Source organism: Leopardus geoffroyi, chromosome A3, assembly GCF_018350155.1.
Source record: "Leopardus geoffroyi isolate Oge1 chromosome A3, O.geoffroyi_Oge1_pat1.0, whole genome shotgun sequence".
NCBI lineage: Eukaryota > Metazoa > Chordata > Mammalia > Carnivora > Felidae > Leopardus > Leopardus geoffroyi.
The window spans coordinates 28,697,070-28,718,287 of record NC_059336.1 but is presented as its reverse complement, the minus strand read 5'-3'; the positions used below and the strand labels follow the sequence as shown (position 1 = coordinate 28,718,287).

The 21,218-nt window shown below is 45.0% G+C and overlaps 1 protein-coding gene across 3 annotated transcripts; it reads left to right on the top strand.

Moving 5' to 3' along the window:
• The first annotated feature begins 505 nt into the window (after positions 1-505).
• Positions 506-20,969, top strand: LOC123580393 (signal-regulatory protein beta-1-like). Of its 3 annotated transcripts, none has more exons than XR_006703281.1 (6): positions 506-608; positions 12,700-13,056; positions 15,028-15,348; positions 15,917-16,255; positions 18,824-19,047; positions 19,441-20,969. XR_006703281.1 is itself a non-coding variant. In XM_045445070.1 (6 exons), exons 1-5 carry the CDS (start codon positions 539-541, stop codon positions 18,922-18,924), a joined length of 1,188 nt encoding a protein of 395 aa, XP_045301026.1. In that variant the 5' UTR covers positions 506-538; the 3' UTR covers positions 18,925-18,934; positions 19,441-20,969. The 3 variants fall into 3 exon arrangements, 2 of the variants coding, with proteins under 2 accessions (XP_045301026.1, XP_045301025.1); XM_045445070.1 differs by having other exon boundaries at positions 18,824-18,934; XM_045445069.1 differs by having other exon boundaries at positions 18,824-18,964.
• The last annotated feature ends 249 nt before the right edge of the window (positions 20,970-21,218 follow it).

Genomic DNA, 21,218 nt, shown 5'->3' with positions numbered 1-21,218 from the left:
GACAATAAATTTCATATATTAAAAAAAAGAAAAAGAAAAAGCACAAATGCTTGAAAGAGCATTTAGCTAATAATTGTCTAGTTAATTTGGAAACATAAATCTATTGATCAAGAAATAAAATATTTCATATAAAAAAAAGAGGCATTTTAAGATAAGATGTGAAAAGCACAATCTATAAAAGAAAACATTGATCCATTTGACTTCAGTAATCTTTACACCCAATTTGGGGCCTCAAGATGAGGGGAGGGCCCACTGGAGGTGGGGGGGGCAGAGGCCCCATGCAGAAGGGAAGCATTATTTCTACTGGGCCTCTCCACTCTCTCTGAAAAAGAGAAGAGGACCCCTCACCAAGTGAAGCCTTTTCTGCCTGACTTCTATTTCACAATCTAGAAGCAGATTGCTGCCTCACAGCCACGTCACCCCATCATAGGCACTTCCTCTTAATCATGGAAGGAGGCAGGGTTTCCTTTCTACAGAACGGAGGCCAATTCTCCCCAGCACACACATTTGTACAGTGCAGAGTCCCCAGGCCTCCACAATGTCGGACCCTGCCTCCTGGCCCCACGCTCCTCCTTACCTGCTGCTGGCTCTGCTGTTGGGAGTTATAGGTAAGCATTGCCTTGGGTACAATCCCCTTTCCCTACCCCTTCAACTTCACCCATGTCCCTGGACATGAAGGGAGGGCCTCCAGGTAAGCACAGGTGTGCTACCCAGGGCTGCCACAGAAGACCAAGGACTGGGTGTCATCTGAGAGCAGGAAATCGGGGATCTGAGCATTTCCTCTATGCATCCATCACCTACAGCTTGTTACCAGAGGCATCCAGACAGTGGAGGCTTCAATCTGTCACAAGGACCAGTTTGTAGGTATTAAATGATCTAATTCTCACAACACCCCTGCCTGATAGCTAGGACTGTACTCCCGATTGGCAGATGGAGAAACTCAGGCAGAGAGTGGAACTGGCCCAGTGTCACCTACCTAAGTCAGTACAGCTGCCGGGATTCACGTCCAGGCCACCCAGCTCCACGGTTCATTCTTTCCACCGTGTTATGCTGCTCGGCTTCTCGGTGGAGGCTAACTAAACAAACATCAGAAAATACAGAGAGGGAAACAGAAGAAGAGGCATCACTTAGCACACTCCGAGGTCTCCAGAGTTCCAGTTCTGCTGTGTGTCCTCCCAAACTTTGGTTAACGATGTGTTGGGTGATTCCTATGCGCCGAATCTTTTACTCGGCTTTTAACATGTATGACATTTTCATGGAATCTTCAAAGTGATCTGTATGCTAGCATGCTGGGCCACACTTCATGTATACTTGGGAATGCACTTGTGTATGTGTGTGTGTACATGTTTGGGCATGAGGAAGGGTGCACCCGTGGGTATGGGATATCTGAAAACGCTTTCTTATCGATTTCCTCACGCCACGTCCACTCTACGTGAAATGCACAGTGAACAGATGTTTGGTTCCCTGTCTCTCAGCTCCTCACCCACTTTTTCTACTTCTCTAAAGTACTGCTTACCATCCACCAAGCTCTTAAGACAAGCAAACTTCTCTCTGGGTAGAAGGAGTAGAACTTTGTGCGTTACTACCTTGGAGGTCCTCCATGCTGGACCGGAGTGGGGAGGAAAAAAGGGGGTACAAGATACCGAGGATCCTGCCTGTATGATCTGCACCTGTAATCATATCCTGATCCCAACCATCTAGTGTCAGCTGATGCCTCCAGGCCTCAGGAAATCTCATGCGTAATCACTTTCCAATTTCCTGAGCACTCACCATGTTCCACACACACTTAGAAACGCTTGTGTCTGTTATGTCCTGTGAACTTTGCACACAAGGTAAACATTTTCGTCCCCCTGGCTTACAGATAAGAAAAAGGAAGCACAGAAAATCCAAGGTCACTCAGTAGTGAATGGTAGGGCTACAATTTTTTTCTTTTTTAATTTTTAAATTTACATCCAAGTTAGCATATAGTGCAACAATGATTTCAGGAGTAGATTCCTTAATGTCCCCTTACCCATTTAGCCCATCCGCCATCCCACAATCCCTCCAGCACCCCTATGTTTGTTCTGTACATTTATGAGTCTCTTATGTTTTGTCCTCCTCCCTGTTTTTATATTGTTTTTTCCTCTCTTCCCTTACGTTCATCCGTTTTGTATCTTAAAGTCCTCATATGAGTGAAGTCTTTCTCTGACTAACTAGTTTCGCTTAGCATTGTATTCTCTAGTTCCATCCACATAGCTGCATATGGCAAGATTTCATTCTTTTTGATTGCCGAGTAATACTCTTTTGTATGTATGTATATGTAATATGATATCTTCTTTATCCATTCATCTGCCGATGGACATTTGGGCTCTTTCCATACTTTGGCTATTGTTGATAGTGCTGCTATAAAATTGGGGTGCGTGTGTCCCTTCGAAACAGCACACCTGTATCCCGTGGATAAATACCTAGTAGTGCAATTGCTGGGTCACAGGGTAGTTCTATTTTTCATTTTTTGAGGAACCTCCATACTGTTTTCCAAAGTGGCTGCACCAGCTTGCATTCCCACCAATAATGCAAAAGAGATCCTCTTTCTCCGCATCCTCGCCAACATCTGTTGTTGCCTGAGTTGTTAATGTTAGCCATTCTGACAGGTGTGAGGTGGTATCTCATTGTGGTTTTGATTTGTATTTCCCTGATGAGGAGTGATGTAGAGGATTTTTTCATGTGTCTGCCATCTGGATGTCTTCTTTGGAGAAGTGTCTAACCATGTCTTTTGCCATTTCTTCACCGGATTATTTGTTTTTTGGGTGTTGAGTTTGATAAGTTCTTTATAGATTTTGGATACTAACACTTTACTTGATATGTCATTTGCAAATATCTTCTCCCATTCCGTCGGTTTCCTTTTAGTTTTTCTGATTGTTTCCTTCACTGTACAGAAACTTTTTATTTTGATGAGGTCCCATAGTTCATTTTTGCTTTTGTTTCCCTTGCCTCTGGAGATGTATTGAGTAAGAAGTTGCTGTGGCCGAGGTCAAAGAGGTTTTTGCTTGTTTTCTCCTCTGGGATTTTGAGGGCTTCCTGTCTTACATTCAGGTCTTTCATCCACTTTGAGTTAATTTTTGTGAATGGTTGTAAGAAAGTGGTCCAGGTTCATTTTTCTGCATGTTGCCGTCCAGTTTTCCCAGCACCATTTGCTGAAGTGACTGTATTCCATTGAATATTCTTTCCTGCTTTATCAAATATTAGCTGGTCATACGTTTGTGGGTCCATTTCTGGGTTCTCTATTCTTTTCCATTGGTCTGTCTGTTTTTGTGCCAGTACCATACTGTCTTGATGATTCAGCTTTGTAATACATCACGAAATCTGAGGTTGTGATGCCTCCAGCTTTGGCTTTCTTTTTCAGGATTGCTTTGGCTATTTGGGGTCATTCCTGGTTCCATCCAAATTTTAGGATTGTTTGTTCTAGCTCTGTGAAGACTGCTGGTGTTATTTTGATAGGGATTGCGGTAGGGCTATGGTTTGAACTCAGGCAGTCTGATTCTAGATCTCATGGGTCTAACCATTGCTCTTCTCAAACCCTATGGCCCCACATCAGTCCTATGAGATTTCTGCAGATCTGCCAGTGGGTGTAGGGAAGGCGGGGCAGGGGGAGGCGGTGGGTTGCAGTGTAGGGAAGAGCGTTTGTAGTTTGCTTCTCTCAGGCTCTTCTTCTTACTGGGCATATGCAAGTGACTGTTTCCCCCCACGTCACCTTCATTAGAAACTCAGTTTCTCATAATTTCCTGAGAAATTCTCCGCTGAAAATGGACTTCATGTCTCAGACAGGGGTCGCACTGGAAAACTTGCACATTGAACAAATATTTACTAGACAACTACTTACTAGGTGTCAGAAGCTGCTATGAACTTAAGGCATACTGGTTATTAAAAGAGAAAAGTAGCTGCCCTCAACGCAGTTATATTGTAGTGGAAGAAAGGACAGGAAACAATAGACATACCAAATAAGTAAATAACAGTATATTAGAAAGTGGTGAGTGTGAGGAAAAAAACATGATAGTACAGCTGGCTAAGATAATGAGAGACTCTTTAGGGTGGGATGTATTTAAAGAGGCAGCCTGGGTGGGCATCACTGAGAAGGGAGATTTGAGCAAGATTATAAGAAGGTGGGGGTGTGGGCCATGTGATCTTCTGGAAGAAAAGCCTTCCTGTACAGTATGGGAACAGCATGTGCACATGCCCTGACCCTCCCGCTCTGTTCAAGGATTTGGGCTTTTACTCTGAGTGAAACGGTTGCCATTGCAAAGTTTTGAAGACACAAGTGGCATGATGCGACATGCGTTTTAACTTATTCTAGGATTTGGTTGAGATTAGACTACCACAGGGCATACACAGAAGGAACTAGAGCATTCAAGAGCTTCCTGCATTCGTGCAAACAAGGACATATGGTGTGCACCAAGACAGCAGCCAGGACAGAAAGGGGAAAGAGGTCAGATTGTGGGTGCATGCAGAAGGAGAGACCACAGGATCTCCTGATACACAGGATTTGGGGTGGAAAGAGAGGCTCCCGAGGGTTTGGACCTGAGCGTCTGGGAGAATAAAGGTGCCTCCGCTGAGATGTACAAGGACGTGCTGGAAACCGAGTTCAGTTTGGGACGAGTTAACTGTGAGAAGTTTACCTCTATCGAAGTAAAGTGGTGAGTGGCTGGTCAGACATACAAATCCAGAGTTCAAGGGCAAGGCCTGGGCCAGACAGGGAAATATGAGGATTACAGATACACAGATGGCAGAGTTTACACCTCTCCCTGGCTCCTCTTGACCCTCTAATCCCTCTCACCTCCTCCCCCCACCCCCCTGTTCCCTCCATTTCCTTCCCCAAGATGCATGCCTATTTCTTCCCGTTTGTCTTAGCAGTTCGGCTTCCTCACCCCACCTTTCCTCTCCAGACTTACAAATCAAACCACCTGATGCTCTTGGCACACCCAAGACTTGCCTGTGATAGCATGCACCCTCCTTAGGAGGCATGGTTGGTTTCAAATTGTGCTCAGTGCAGGGTTTTACCAGCTCACACTCTGTAAGAGCGAACCACACCTTTTCTCCCTGAGTAGCTAAGAAGAAAAGAACACAGGATGTATGTATGTGTGGTTTCCAGTAGCCCTCTCCTCTGATTTATATGCCTGCCTAGTTTTTAGGACACTTCAAAAGGAAGGAGATATTTTGTATTTCTCTATGTTTCGAGAGATTGGCTAGTCACTTAGGCAGTGAAATCCAACTGTAAAGTCTTGCACTTGCAGTGAAATGAATGCCCCCAAAATGACTGTGTCCCTTCAATGTATAACTCCATGTCCCGACATAGGCCACCTCCACAACTCTTTTCAGAACACGGAAAAATTTGCAGAGTACTATTTCCTTTGTTTAGGTGTTCCCATGGTGCTATGTCCTCCTTCAAGGACATGTTTCTCAAATCTACCAGTCCCTGGAACAATACATTTTCTTTGTCCTCGAGCCATTTAGTCCAACTCAAAGGCTCTACATGGGGCGATCACCTTCTCTGAAGCCGTATTTCTAATTATGCTAAACTACACATCACATAAAATCTACCCTCTCACCATTTTTAACCAGTGGCCTCACGTACATTCACAAAGTTGGGAAGTCAGCACCACTGTGCGTCTCAGGAACTTTTTCAATAACCGAAGCAGACACTTTGCATCCATTAAACAAGAATTCTCCATTCCGTCTTCCCCCACAGCCACTGGTAACCTCTGTTCTACTTTTTTGTATCTATGAATCTGTCTCTTCTAGGTACTTCATCTAAGTGGAACCATATATGTGTCCTTTTGTATGTGGCATATATCACGTAGAATGACATTTAAGTTCATCCATATCATAGTACATATCAGACTACTAAGACTGAATATAATTCCATTGTATATATCTATCAACATTTTGTGTATGCACTCATCTATGGATAGAAACGAGTTCTTTTCTGGGGCACCAGAGTGGCTCAGTCAGTTAAGTGTCTGACTCTTGGTTTCGGCTCAGACCCTGATCTCACGGTTTTGTAGGTTCGAGGTCCATGACAGGCACTGTGCTGACAGTGTGGATTAGGATTCTGTCTTAGGATTCTGTGTGTGTCTCTCTCTCTGCCCCCCACCCCACTGGTGATTTCTCTTTCTCAAAATAAATAAACTTAAAAAAAAAAAGAAATGAGTTTTTCCTCCTTCCTTTCAGTTATTATGAATAATGCTATTATGAACATGGATGTACAAATGTCTGATTACATATCTGTAATTTGGTGGGTATTTACCCAAGATTGGAATATTTGGATCATATGGTAATTCTATATTTAAATTTTCATGAAAAAAACCACTGTTTCCACAGTGGCTGCACCATTTTATATTCCTACCAACCATGTACAAGAGTTTCAATTTCTACAGCTTACTCAATCCTTATTTTCTGATTTTTTATTTTCTTGTATTTTGGTTTTGCTTTGTTGTGCTTGATAAAAGCCATTCTCGGGGATGAAGGGGTATGTCATTGTGGTTTGGACTTTCATTTTTCTAATGACTAGTGATGTTCAACATCTTTTCATGTGCTTACTCACCATTTGAATATCTTCTTTGAAGAAATGCCTATTCTAGTCCTAAGTCCTTTTTTTAATTGGGCTGTTCATTATTTAGTTGTTGAATTATAGTTCTTTATATATGCTAGCTATTAATCCTTTCTGAAACACATGCTTTGCAAATATTTTCTCCCATTCTGAGTTCTCTTTCACTTTTGATATTGTCCTTTGCTGCACAAAAGTTTTTTTTTTTTAAGTTTAAGTATTTATTTTAAGAAAGAGAGCATAGGAGCAGAGGAGGGACAGAGAGAGAGGGACAGAGAGACAATCTCAAGCAGGCTCCACATAGCCAGCACAGAGCTCTATGTGGGGCTTGAATTCATGAATCATGGGATCATTTCCTGAGTTAGAATCAGACACATAACTGATTAGATACCCAAGAGCCCCCACACAAAAGTTTTTAATTTTGACGAAGTCCAAGTCATATATATTTTTATTTTGTTATGTGTGCTTTTGGTTTCTATCCAAGAATTCATTGCCATATTGCCTACGTGGCTCAGTCGGTTAAGCATCTGACTTCAGCTCAGGTCATGACCTCGTGGTCTGTGGGTTCGAGCACTGTCAGGTTTTGTGCTGACAGCTCAGAGCCTGGAGCCTGCTTCAGATTCTGTGTCTCCCTCGCTCTCTGCCCCTCCCCTGCTCAGGCTCTGGCTCTCTCTCTCTCTTTCTCAAAAATAAACATTAAAAAATTAAATTAAAAAATTAAAGAAATCATTTCCAAACCCAACATCATAAATTCTGCCTAGAGTTTTGTCTCTGAATTTTATTGATTTAGCTCTTACATTTAGGTGCCTTTATCCAATTTGAGCTTGTTTATCTATATAGAGTAAGGTGAGGGTTCAACTCCTTTGTTTGCATGTGGATATCCAGTTTTCCCAGTGTCTCATGTTGGAAAGATTACTCTTTCCCCCATTGAATGGTCTTGGCACTCTTGTTGAAAATCTTTTGACCATATATGTGAGGGTTTATTTCTAGGCTTTCTATTCTATTTCATTGCTCTATCCCTCTATTCTTTTCAGTACTAAAGTACTCTAATTAATATACTATGTAGTAGGTTTTCAAATCAAGAAATGTGAGGTTTCCAACTACACTCTTTTCCAGGATTGTTTGGTGCTCTTGGGTCCCTTGAGATTGCATATGAGTTCTAGAATGGGCTTTTCCATTTCTGAAAAAAAAAAAAAAAATGCCACGGGGGTTTTGATAACAATTGTATTGAATCTGTAGATCGCTTTAGGTAGTATTGACATCTTAACAATATGAAGTCTTCCAATGCACGAACAGAGGAAGTTTTTCTATTTATTTATGTCTTCTTTCATTTCTTTCAGCAAAAACATTATACACGTTTTGGTGTACAAGTCTTTCATCCCCATGTGAGACTTTACTCTGAAGCATTTTATACTATTTGATGTTAGTGTAAGTGGAATTATTTGCTAATCCCTTTTGAATTGGTCACCACTCGCTTATAGAAATGCACTTGATTTTTGAATGTTGATCTTTTTTTTTTCCAAAATTTTCTTTAAATTCAAGTTAGTGAACATCTAGTGCAGTCTTGGCTTCAGGAGTAGAACCCAGGGATTCATCTCTTGCATATGACACCTAGTGCTCATCCCAAAAAGTTACCTCCTTACTGTCCATCACTCATTGAGCCCATCTCCCCAACCACCTCCCCTACAGCCACCCTCGGTTTGTTCTCTGTATTTAAGAGTGTCTTGTGGTTTGCCTCCCTGTTTTTATCTCATTTTTCCTTTCCTTCCCCTATGTTCATCTGTTGAGTTTCTCAAATTCCACATATGAGTGTGCTCATTTGGTATCTGTCTTTGTCTGACTTATTCAGCTTGGCATTATATCCTCTAGTTCCATCCACGTTGTTCCAAATGGCAAGATTTCATGCTTTTTCTCGCTGCATAGTATTCCATTGTATATACATACTACATCTTCTTTATCCATTCCTCAGTTGATGGACATTTGGGCTCTTTCCATAATTTGGCTATTGTTGATAGCGCTGCTATAAACATTGGAGTTCATGTGCCCCTTCAAATCAGCATTTTTGTATCCTTTGGACAAATATATAGTAGTGCAACTGCTGGCTCATAGGGTAGTTCTATGTTTAATTTTTTTTTTTATTTTTAATGTTTGTTTTCGGGAGAGAGAGTGAGCTTGAGCCAGGGGAAGGGCAGAGAGAGGGAGACACAGAATCTGAAGCAGGCTCCAGGCTCCGAGCTGTCAGCACAGAACCCGACATGGGGCTCGAACTCACGAGCTGTGAGGTCATGACCTGAGCCGAAGTTGGACACTCAACCAACCGAGCCACCCAGGCACCCCTCTATGTTTAATTTTTTGAGGAACCTCCATACTGTTTGCCATGACGGCTGCACCAGTTTGCATTCCCACGAACAGTCCAAGTGTTCCTCTGTGTTGTTTTCCTATTTGCATTTTATTTATCTCTACACTAGTGTTTTTTATTTCCTTCATTCTGCTACCTTCAGGTTTATTTTTCCTCTTCTTTTTCTGATTTCTCAAGGTCCATAGTTGTTAACTGAATTGTGATCTTTCCTCTCTTTAAATGTAGGCATTACAGCCATAAATTTCTCTCTAGAGCTGCTTTCACTGCAGATTGTAGGTTTTGGCAAGTTGTGTTTCCATTTTCATTCATCTCAAGGTGTTCTCTAAATTCCCTTGTGATTCCTTTTTGCTTAATTTTTGCTTTTTTTAAGAATGAGTTCTTTTATTGCTATAAATTTAAGAATATACTATTTCTTGTTCTGTTGTTGATTTCTAGTTTTATTTCACAAACTGTTTCATCAGTTCACTGCTTGAAAAGTCCTTCTTCCAGATTCCAGTAAATTGCCTGCTTCTCAGCCTGTGTAGCAATGGCTCATACAAAAGTTTTTCTTACAGTAACTGGTTTCTGTAATAGTCTGGGGATACATATGTGGTAGACAGAACAATGTCCCCCACAAAGAAACCCGTTTTATAACGCCTAGACCTGTGAATAGTTTTCTCTTATATGCCAAAAAAGATTTTGCAGAAGTGATTAACTGGAGACTATTAAGTGGGGAGATTATCCAAGATTATCAAAGTGGCCCAAATATATTCACAAGAGTCCTTATAAGAATGAGGTAGGGAAGTCAAAATTAAAGAAGGACAGGTGACAAGACAGGCAAGAATTTGGAGTGACTGGAAGATGTGAAACCGTGAGAAAAGGATTATGGGCAGCTTCTAGAATTTGGAAAGACAAAGACCTTAACTCCAGAAGAAATGCAGCTCAGCTGACCCTTGATTTTCACTCAGCAACACCAATTTTGGACTTCTGACCTCAAGAGTTATAAGACAATAAACTTCTGTAGGTTTTGCCATTATGTTTTAAATAATTTGTTATGGAACACATTGGTGGTTCAGTAGGTTAAACATCCAACTTTGGCTCAGGTCATGATTTCACGGTTTGTGAGTCTGAGCCCCATGTCGGACTCTGTGCTGACAGCTCAGAGCCTGAAGCCTGCTTCAGATTCTGTGTCTCCCTCACTCTCTGCCCCTCCCCTGCTCACCCTCTGTTTCTCTCTCAAAAATAAATAAACATTAAAAACTTAAAAAAATAATTTGTTGTAATAGCATTCAGAAACAAAATAATATGATTACGATTCAGCAAAGTCACAGGGTACAAAATCAATGTACAAAAATTGGCTGCATTTTTATACACCAATAATGAAGCAACAGAAAGAGAAATACAGAAACTGATCCCATTTACAATTTCACCAAGAACCATAAAACACCTAGGAATAAACCTAACCAAAGATGTAAAAGATCTGTATGCTGAAAACTGTAGAAATCTTATGAAGGAAGACGACACAAAGTAATGGAAAAGCATTCTGTGCTCATGGATTGGAAGAATAAATATTGTTAAAATGTTAATACTACCCAAAGCAATCTACACATTCAATGCAATCCCGATCAAAATTGCACTGGCATTCTTCTCTAAGCTAGAACAAACAATCCTACAATTTGTATCGAACTGCAAAAGACCCCAAATAGCAAAAGTAATATTGAAGAAGAAAACCAAAGAGGGAGGCAACACACTCCCAGACTTTAGCCTCTACTACAAAGCTGTAATCATCAAGACAGTATGGTATTGGCACAAAAACAGACACATAGACAAATGGAATAGAATAGAGAACCCAGAACTGGACCACAAATGTACGCCTAACTAATCTTTGACAAAGCAGGAAAGAGCATCCAATGAAAAAAGACAGTTTCTTTAACAAATGGTGCTGGGAGAACTGGACAGCAACATGCAGAAGAAGGAAACTAGACCACTTTGTTACATCATGCACAAAAATAAACTCAAAATGGATGAAAGCCCTGAATATGAGACAGGAAACCATCAAAACCCTAGAGGAGAAAGCAGGCAACAACCTCTTTGACCTCAGCCGCAGCAATTTCTTATTCAACACATCTCCAAAGGCAAGGGAGTTTAAAGCAAAAATGAACTATTGGGACCTCATCAAGATAAAAAGCTTCTGCACTGCAAAGGAAACAATCATAAAACTAAAAGCAACTGACAGAATGGGAGAAGATATTTGCAAATGACATATTAGATAAAGGGCTAGTATCCAAAATGTATAAAGAACTCAACAAACTCCACACCCAAAAAACAAATAATCCAGTGAAGAAATGGGCAGAAGACATGAATAGACACTTTTCCAAAGAAGACATCCAGATGGTCAACAGATACATGAAAAGAAGCTCAACGTCACTCCTCATCAGGGAAATACAAATCAAAGCCACACTGAGATACCACCCCACACCGTCAGAGTGGCTAAAATGAACAAATCAGGAAACTACAGATGCTGGCGAGGATGTGAAGAAATGGGAACCCTCTTGCACTGTTGGTGGGAATGCAAACTGGTGCAGCCACTCTGGAAAACAGTATGAAGGTTCCTCAAAAAATTGAAAATAGAACTACCTTATGACCCAGCATACAGGGATTGTATTTACCCAAGGGATACAGGAGTGCTGATGCATAGGGGCACATGTACCCCAATGTTAATAGCAGCATTTTCAACAATAGCCAAAGTATGGAAAGAGCCTAAATGTCCATCAACTGATGAATGGATAAAGAAGATGTGGCTTCTACATACAATGTAATACTACTTGGCAATGAGAAAATGAAATCTGGCCATTTGCAGCAACGTGGATAGAATTGGAAGGTATTATGCTGCGTGAAATAAGTCAGTCAGAGAAGGACAGATATCATATATTTTCACTCATATGTGGATCTTGAGAAACTTAACAGAAGACCATGGGGGAAGGGAGGGGGGAAAAATAGTTACAAACAGAGAGGGAGGGAGACAACTCATAAGAGACTCTTAACTACAGAGAACAAATTGAGGGGGGATGGGGGGATGGGGGAGAGGGGAAAGTGGGGGATGGGCATTGAGGAGGGCACTTGTTGGGACGAGCACTGGGTGTTGTATTAAGCCCAACTGGAATAAACTATATTAAAAAAAAAATAAAATAATATGATTATGATATAAGAAAAAAACCCACAGATTTTTGAAAGAATATTTTACTTCTCATTTAACTACATGTTTGTGTGTGTTGAAAGCTCTGTCCATCACTGCCACTCAATTATCCAGGCTGATAGAACAGACCCCAGCATGTGCACGTGCTTGTGAAGGAGGGAAGTTGATCCATAGAGGTTCCAGAAGCTAAACACACAGCCCAGGAACTACATCCATCACTTCCGCTCACACACAATGGTCTAAAGAAATCTCATGTCCCCACTGAATGCAAGAGACCAGAAAGTGTAACACCCCAAGGGGCCAGAACACAGACATGCAGGATCATTTGGCGAAGCACGACGCTTTCAGAGAGGGCTGGGGGCCATCCGCCTGCCGTGTGCCACATCACCGAATCTCTCTGTGTTTTGCTTTCCTCGTCTGTAACAGGGTCCCGTGTGACAGGCTCGTCGCGAGGGCTACATGCCGTGTACACGCAGCGGGCTGGGCTCACGGTGTGCACTCAGTGAAAGCTGTTGTGGATAAACACTTGAGCGGACGGACAGGATCGCACAAGGATGGTAAGTAGCTGTTGTGTTCTCCCTCCAGGTGTGTCAGATGAGATGGAACTGCAGGTGATCCAGCCCGAGAAGTCGGTGTTTGTGGCAGCCGGAGAGACAGCCACTCTGCGCTGCACCCTGACCTCCCTGCTCCCCGTTGGGAAGGTCGAGTGGTTTAGGGGCACAGGGCCAGGCCGGGAGTTAATCTTCAGTTCTGTTGGATACCACCACTCCCCCCGAGTAACAACTGTTACAGACATCACAAAGCGAAGCAACCTGGACTTTTCCATCCGCATCAGTAACATCACCCCAGCAGACACAGGAACCTACTACTGTGTGAAGTTCAGGAAACGGGCTCCGGATGTGGAGTTTAAGTCTGGACCAGGCACCCAGGTCATCGTGAGCGGTGAGTATCGTTCCATCCCCTGGTTGTGACAACAAGTCAATAAGAATGCCCTCCAATGCTTGAGCAACAGATAAGGATCCGGTGCTTTGGCGGGTGCCCCTGAATGAGCCCTTTCCACGGATCAGGGACGTTGAGGCCTGGAGAGGTTGTGCTATTTGCTGAAGGCCCCACGGCTGGTAAACAGTGGGAAAATCTGGAACCTCAGTCTGCAGGCTCCCAGCTCTTCCCTTTTCCAATCCTGACCAGCCTTCTGGTTCCAGCGATGAGGGACTGAAAGTCTGAGTGACTTTCCCCGTTACAAGGCCTCACTTCACCCCTGCCTCGGGAGAGACCTCCGCTTAATGTGGCCAGGGTTCTCCTTACTCAGCACTTACTAAGCACCTGCTGTGTGCATTCTGGGCTCTGGGTGCTGTGGACGTAGCAGAGAACAGAACAGCCAAGGACTTTTCTCTCATGAAGCTTACGTTCCCCTCCCTTCCAATGCGGGTAAATGCGCCGAGGGCAGGGAGGGGGGGAATGTGTTTCCTTGTAACCGTTCAGAAATATCACAGGGAGAAGAGGCACAGCAGCACTGTTGACTCTGCTACCCTGCTTGGAAGATGCCCGATGTAGGTCATTCGCTGGGGGTCTTTTCGAAAAATGCTCCCGTGATACAGGGACTGACTCTTACCGGTAGCAACTGAGTCTCCCTATACCCCCAGACATAGGGAGGAAACGGGGCTTTATCCTGATTGTGAGGGTGGCACGCAAGTTCCCAGTGGGTATGTCCCTTGCCTGGTCACCGCAGCCAGTACCAGTGCCTGGGCTCCCAACCAGGTCTGCCATCCTGGCTCGGTGACCTCTGAGGAGTCATCCCCACATTGGGCTCAGTGTCCTCGCGTGTCTATGACAACACAGCCCCACAGCGCCGCTGCAGGGACTGAGTGCCCGAATGCATGTAAGTTGCTTATGACAGGACCTGGCATGCGGTGGCTGTCCCGTGAATGCTGGGGACATATCACGGACCCCATCACAAGGCAGGCACGGGCCTGAAGGAGCTGAGGGTCAGGGAGTCAGCCTAGTATCAGGGGACCGAGACACTCTCAATACAACCAATCATAGTGCTTTGTCCCTCTAGGGGTGTCAGGGCTGCTGGTGTTTTCACGACTTGACTTGCTCATGTGACACCTCCTACCTATGTCCTCAGAATGTTTGCTGAGTTTTAGAAAGGAAGTTGAACATTCACAAATACACATATCTGCAATATGTGCCCTCTGACGACTGTTCTAGGTGTTTGGTAATAAGGGACAATTTGGAGACCCCCTATAGGACCTTCTGAAATGCCCTCCCTCTCGAGTCACTGATGTGTGTGTTCCCAGGACACAAGAGGGCTTCTGCCTGCTCCATAGGCCAGTGTCTCTGTCCTTGAAATTGATTCACGATTGAAAAATTAACCATCTTTGGCTTTCTCAGCACTCCGTGATCTTGGTTTTCAACCCAACACGGACCCAAGAGAAGAACGCAGATTCAGAAAAACAACCCCTCATTCCCTCCCTCTCAGATTCAGGGATTGGAGATGAGACCCTATGGAATGTTTGTGGAAAGAGTGAAAACTAGACTAAATTCGCAAATACCTGAAGGGAGAGCTCCAGGTGTAAGTTAAGTTTGGGATAAAGACAGATCCGAGTTTGGTCCTGGAGAAGCATTTTCAGTGTTAAATTCAAAGCAAAACTGCCTGTATTTGCCTCACGTGCCCCTCACTCCCACCCGAGTAGGAGAAAGGCCTGCGGTCCCCTCTCACCGGGGGCGCTGGGCTTGGCCACGTCCAGGCCTACGGGCGGCTGGCCACCTGGTTCCGGCTCTCCTGGGGGCCCCCCTCCACCCCTGCAGGGCTGGAAAATAATCCGTGAGGGTTCTGCACAGTGTCACATACCTGTCGTTGGTGAGGATGCCCAGAGTCATGCTTACTGCTCGTAAATGCTCCTCTTGTAGCCAAACCCTCTCCCCCCGTGGTGTCGGGCCCCACGGCCAGGGCCACACCTGAGCAGACTGTGAGCTTCACCTGCGAGTCCCACGGCTTCTCCCCCAGAAACGTCACCCTGAAATGGTTCAAAAACGGGAAGGAGCTGGCAGCCTCCCAGACCACCGTGGACCCAGAGGGAGACAGCGCTTCCTACAGCATCTTCAGCACAACCACGCTGCCGCTGGCCCCAGGGGACGTTCGCTCCCAGGTCATCTGCGAGGTGGCCCACGTGACCCTGCAGGGGGGCCCTCCTCTTCGTGGGACTGCCAACTTGTCCGAGACCCTCCGAGGTAGATGCCCGTCACTCCCGGCCCAAGCCCAGCTCCGGCCCCCAAGCCTCCCAGCCTGCCCCTCCCCCACTCCGTGCTCCCGGCCTTCCATCCCCTGAAACCTGCCTCCTGACAGACCCTCCCAATCACCGGGCACCCAGGGGTACCGTCACCTCCTCCTGTTTTAACGGCAGTTCCGGGTGAACACCTACCGTGCTAGGTAGTTTGATTTACTTTCCCATAGCCACTCCAATTATTGAGCACCTACTGTAATCCAGCCACTGTGTGCTTGGTGATTTCATGGATTTTGCTATTCGATTCCAAATGCAGGCTGGGGGCTCGATTTCACTCATCATTACCCTAATAGGAGCTACCAGTAGGTACCTTGAGCACCTACTGTGTACTGGGCACTGTGCTTAGGGGATGTCATTCGCATGCGAAGCCTACCCTCAGTGTTTGAGCACCAGCTGTATGCCTAGCACTGATCTGGGTGATTCCCTTGCTGCATGGGGGAAGCTAAGTTCTGGAGCCCCTCCCTGGTGATGTGTCTGTTCCATGAGGTCAGAGCTTCTGCTCGGTGCTGTTTCAGTTCCACCCACCTTGGAGGTTGCCCAGCAACCCGTGACAGGGGACCAGGTGAAGGTCATTTGCCAAGTGAAGAAGTTCTACCCCCAGCGCCTCCAGCTGACCTGGCTGGAGAACGGACACGTGTCCCCAACAGAAATGGCCTCGACGGCCTCGAACCTCATAGAGAACAAGGATGGGACCTTTAACTGGACAAGCTGGCTCCTGGTGAATTTATCCACCCGCAGGGAAGATGTGGTTTTCACCTGCCAGGTGCAGCATGACGGGCAGCCCCCGGTCACCAAAACCCATACCCTTGTGGTCTCTGCCCACCAGAAGGACCAGGAAGCCCATACGACCCACGGTGAGTCCGAGATGCCAACTGACCTGGCACTTTAAATTCTATCTTTTCTTTTTTTATGTGAAAAGCAGTCATTCATGCCTATTATAGAATAATCTAGAGGTCTACAGACATAAAGTAGAATTTTGATATGAGCTTCCCTCCCCAAAGCTCATGCTCCAAGAGTGACCACTGTTAAGATTTTGGTACATAGCTTTTTAGATCTTTTGACATAAACATGCATTAGAGAAGAAAACAACAGAGGGAGGGAGATGATCTTGTCGCTAGCATCCTGCCTCCTGCACCTTCACCCGACAGTAATTATGTCACCACGCCAGGCCAGCCACCTCCTCCTTCTGTTCGTTCTCACCTGGGCTTCATATCGATCCTTCTTACACCCTTCTATCCCCTTCTCAGCAAAGGTCTACACTTGCCACTCTGAAATTCTGGACGGGAACCCTGAGGACAGAGTGTTGAGTCTGGACCAGGCTCCCAAGTGACCATGGGTGCTCACAGCACAAACCACCTTTGTCCCCTGCTTTGGGACAACAGGCCAGCAATAATCATGATTACTCACTGCACATTTACTTGATGCCAATTCCAGTTCATTTCTGGTCTTCTTCCTGCTACAACCACCCTGGGAGCTTGGAAGTTTACAGGACCGACTCAGGGAGCAATGGGGGACAGATGGAGAAGATGTCCTGCCCTTAGTCCAGGTGATGGGCTAAACCAATCAAGAGAAACCTGAGTCCCCGAGGACAGGGACCACCAGCCTATATGACAAACGTGTTAGAGAAAACAGCTGGGCATTGTCCCAAGGACCTACAGGTCCCCTTTCTATGACCAAATTATATCTTATCTGGCTCTTACAATATATGGAGGAGTTTGAGCCATGTTTCCAGGAGTCTTTGTTCCAGAAGACCTTTCAAAGGCCCATTTCCTTCTAACATACCCCATGACACTGTCCTCATTGCTAGGTCAACACTGGGTCACTGAGTGTCCGTGACCCTGCCACCTAGTAGAGATAGGAAGAGGAGAACAAACAATTTCTCTTAAAACTAGAGGTATGCAGAAGTTGCATAATTGTGTTCACTAGTGACTTAGTCATGGATGCACACTCAGCTGCAAATGGATGTCCATAATTGGGTGGTCATGTGACTAATGACATTGGCTTTTCTACAAAACCAATACCATTACACACTTTGTAAAATTAACAGTAACTCCCTACAATCAGTTATAATGGAATGGATAGTTCTCAAAATTTCTTCTGAGACTTTATTTTGTGCACCAAACTTGGTTTTATTTCGTCTCTAAATGCTTGGGAGAACTTTCTTGTGAACCACATGGGACTCCACAACTCTTTTATATATATATATATATATATATATATATATATATATATATATGTGTATATATATATATACACGTATATATATATATACACGTATATATATATATATATATATGTATATATACACGTATATATATATATGTGTGTATATATATATATATATATATATATATATATATGAAGAGAATCTGGATAGCTAGGGCTACTCAAATTCTTCATTTCATATTGGATGCTTGTGGCAGGTTGTGCATTGAGGAAGCTGGTCCATTTTCTTGAGTTGTCCAATTTCTACCCATAGAGTTCTCATCATATTACCTTATTATCGTTTTGCTGTCTGTAGGCTCTGTAGTAATATCCTATTTCTTTCCTGATATTGGAAATATTTATTTTTCCCTTTTTTCATTGTCAGAATTACTAAGAAGTATTTCAATTTTACTAATCTTTTCCACAAACTCTCTTTTGTTTTAGTGATTTTCTCTCTTGTGTATTTTCGATTTCATTAATTTTTCTCCTCTTTTTTTCCCTGTTCTGCTTGATTGGGGTTTATTTTGCTCCTTGTTTTATGAAACGGGAGCTAGGATTGCTGACACTAGTCTTTCTTTGTTTGAATGCCACACCTGGGTCTCCTGTGCTTGGGGATTCAGTAGCATGGAGCCAGGATACCTGGTGCTGTGTTCTTCCAGACTGCCGGCATCTAGACCATCTGCCTTCGTCTTCCACCTTTCAGAGTCCTCCTATTCTTGGACCATGTGATTTCCAGGGGTCAGTCTTGACCTGACTTTCCTGAACCAGGAAAGCAGGAAGAGACAAATCAACATCACCTCCTCTGGACTGGCTTGGGTTAGACTTTGGTCTTTGGCCTTGCATTGGGGCTCATACCAGGGCTGTTACTTCTGGTGCTTCCAGTGTGCCTGAACTAGCAAGCTTGCTTGTGTGCTAAGACTGAAAATGGGTATTAGGGTTGTCTGGGTTGGAAGGCTGGATGCCTATGTGGCCGACCCTGCTGCACCAAGATGCACAGCCTCCATCCCTTCCCTCAGGAAGGACACCCGGTAGCCAGAGAAGGAGTGAGCGAGATGAGGTACTTCAACTCTGAATTCTGCCTTGAGCGTCTCACAGGGAGATTCATTAGCTTCAGAGCATTGATGGGTCCAGGTTCCCTCAGATGGAGTAAGTAGAGGCCCCTGGGAGTGGACTCCTGGATCCCTCTCTGATGCTGCCTCCTGTCCCTTCATTTCCAGATCGAGAACTGTCCACTCCACTCTTGGTGGCTCTCTACCTGGGTCCCAAGCTGCTACTGCTGCTCGTCACTGTCTCAGTCATCTATGTCCACAGGAAGTAATGGATTGGCTGTGAGTTATGGACAAGGAAGACAAGGCAAGGTCAGTCCAAGAAAGAGCCAGATCAGTAAGAGGGGCAGCCCACAGGTCGTACAGGGTCACCGCCCACTTGGAGTAAAGAGCAGGTGAAATAACTCCTTTGATACCCTAAGGGGCTTCAGGAATCCCTCTGGGAGGTTCCAAACTCCCAGGAGGACTCTCAGGTCCTGTAGGAGGTGGGTGCGGTCAAAGGCTGGCAAAGGATGTGCACAGAGGCCTAGGGTTTCTGAGAAGTAAGTGGGCTGACTGAGCAACAGCTGGGTGGAAAACCCCGTGGAGACCATCTCCAGATTATTTGGGCGCAAGGTGTCCATATTTAGAGGAATGCTGACAGGTGCCCGCTGGCTGCTCTGAGGACGGCTCCCGCTCTGACCCTCCGTGGGACAGACTGGAGAGGATGGGGAAGGGGGATCAGGACCTATGGAGGAAGGTTGAGGAGGCACAGTCCATGTCAGGGACTGCCTGTCCTCTCACAACAGGTGTCCCAGGAGGAAAATAGCACCCAGGACAAAGGAGACACGTGGAGAACATTTCTGGAATGATGCACAGATAATGAAATGTGAACATGGGTCCACAGCTCCTTCCTTCCTCCCCTGCCACATGCCATCCTTGGTCTCTGCTGCCTCCTTCCTTCCCTGAGGGGCCCAGCCTAAGACAAGGAACAACTAGAAGCTTCCACAAATCTGCCCCAAATGTCAGCTTCCCCAGAGACCCACCTGCCCACAGTTCCTGCCGCTCCTCTCCCAGTCCTTGATGCCCCCAGAGCTGGTCGTCATACCTGGTCCTGAGCAGGGGCAATAGAATGTCTCTGGAGACTGACACATGGATATCCTACTAGAATGTGAGAAACAAGTCACATGTACACACACCAGGCTATCTCTTATCCTTCTCCTGGGGACCATGGTCATGAAGTACACACTCAAGTCCATGTTCTCACAGGTTATTCCTGCCAACCCTCAGACTCCTAAGCCTTGGTGAGTTCTCCAATGTCTCTCAAATACAAATGAATCCCATCCTGGTTGGAAGAAGAGAAGGGATTCTCCTCCCTCTTTGCCTACATGTCCTTCTACTCAAACCCACAGAGGAATATCTCTTCCTCTCCCTGTGATGGGAACACTACCTCTTCTGTCACCTTCATCCTTCCCGACCTCGTTGCTCATGTACACGAGCTGGCAGTCCAGAAACCTGGACCCTTCCCTGATTTCCTTCTTCATATCCTGTGTTCAATTCTGCCTTCATAAAGCTATGTGCAGTGGCAAGATGGTAAATGTTCAACAATCCACTTCTCAGGAGGAAAAAGAAGCCCGATTTGTAGTGCTCGTCCACTTCAGTGGTGTCTACACTCCTAATGTGGCCAATTTCAAGCTGCCAACAGTGGAACAACTAGCTTGCAAAATTCCTGGAAAGCTCTCAGGAGCAAGGGCAAGCCTCCTCCCACCCACCAGGGAGCTCCACCCAGCACCTGCACACTGCTCGCTCCCGGGCTGCCCCCTGGTCCCGGCCACCAGCATCCCTTCCTGGACCATTGCCGCGTCCCTAACAGACTCTCCAGGTTCCGCCACAGTGATCCTATGGAAATAGAGGTCAAATTGTCTCCCTTCTGTGCTTCTTCCCCCTACAGATGTGCATGGCTCGGTCTCTCCCCCTTTCAAGCTCTGCTGATATGTCTCTTTATGAAAAGCACCTTCCAAAAACCACCCCATGTAAAATATCAATTCCACTCTCTCACTCTGCATTCCCACAGCTCATACCTGAATTGAACTACTTCCCTAGAACTTAAGATCAGCCAACTTGATAAATGGAAACAGTGCTCACTTTGCACAGTGATGCAGGACCAAAACAATGACGGTGCAGCTGAAACCATGAAAAGTGATGCCAGTAATCAGTGGGAAAAGTAATGATTTTTCTGTGACCTTTAGAAACTTTTTTCAACATCTCAGAAACCCTCCAACAGTCAGTTATGAATGTATCGGGACATAAAAAAACAGTAAAACTATTATGCACTTGGTATATGGGCTTTTGAAACATTAGAAACGTTGAAAAGAGAAGAGTTTTATTTGTTTGCAAAGACTTATCAAGAGTAGTTTGCAGAGGGCCTGCCTTCCTCTGATGGCACAGTTTACAATAGAGAGCAAGTGTCTGGATTATCTCCCTCCTTTCTCACTTGGGATCAGCTTCCAACACTCCACCCTTGGCACTTCCGATGCTGTGAAATCTTTACAACATTAATGTGAATGTTTGCTGACATCACTTCCTC

Excerpts from the sequence above, each read along its gene's own strand:
- LOC123580393 (XM_045445070.1), top strand. The coding sequence starts at position 539 with ATGTCGGACCCTGCCTCCTGGCCCCACGCTCCTCCTTACCTGCTGCTG. Across the intron at positions 609-12,699 it reads TCTGCTGTTGGGAGTTATAG|GTGTGTCAGATGAGATGGAA; the intron begins GTAAGCATTGCC and ends TTCTCCCTCCAG. Across the intron at positions 16,256-18,823 it reads GGAAGCCCATACGACCCACG|ATCGAGAACTGTCCACTCCA; the intron begins GTGAGTCCGAGA and ends CTTCATTTCCAG.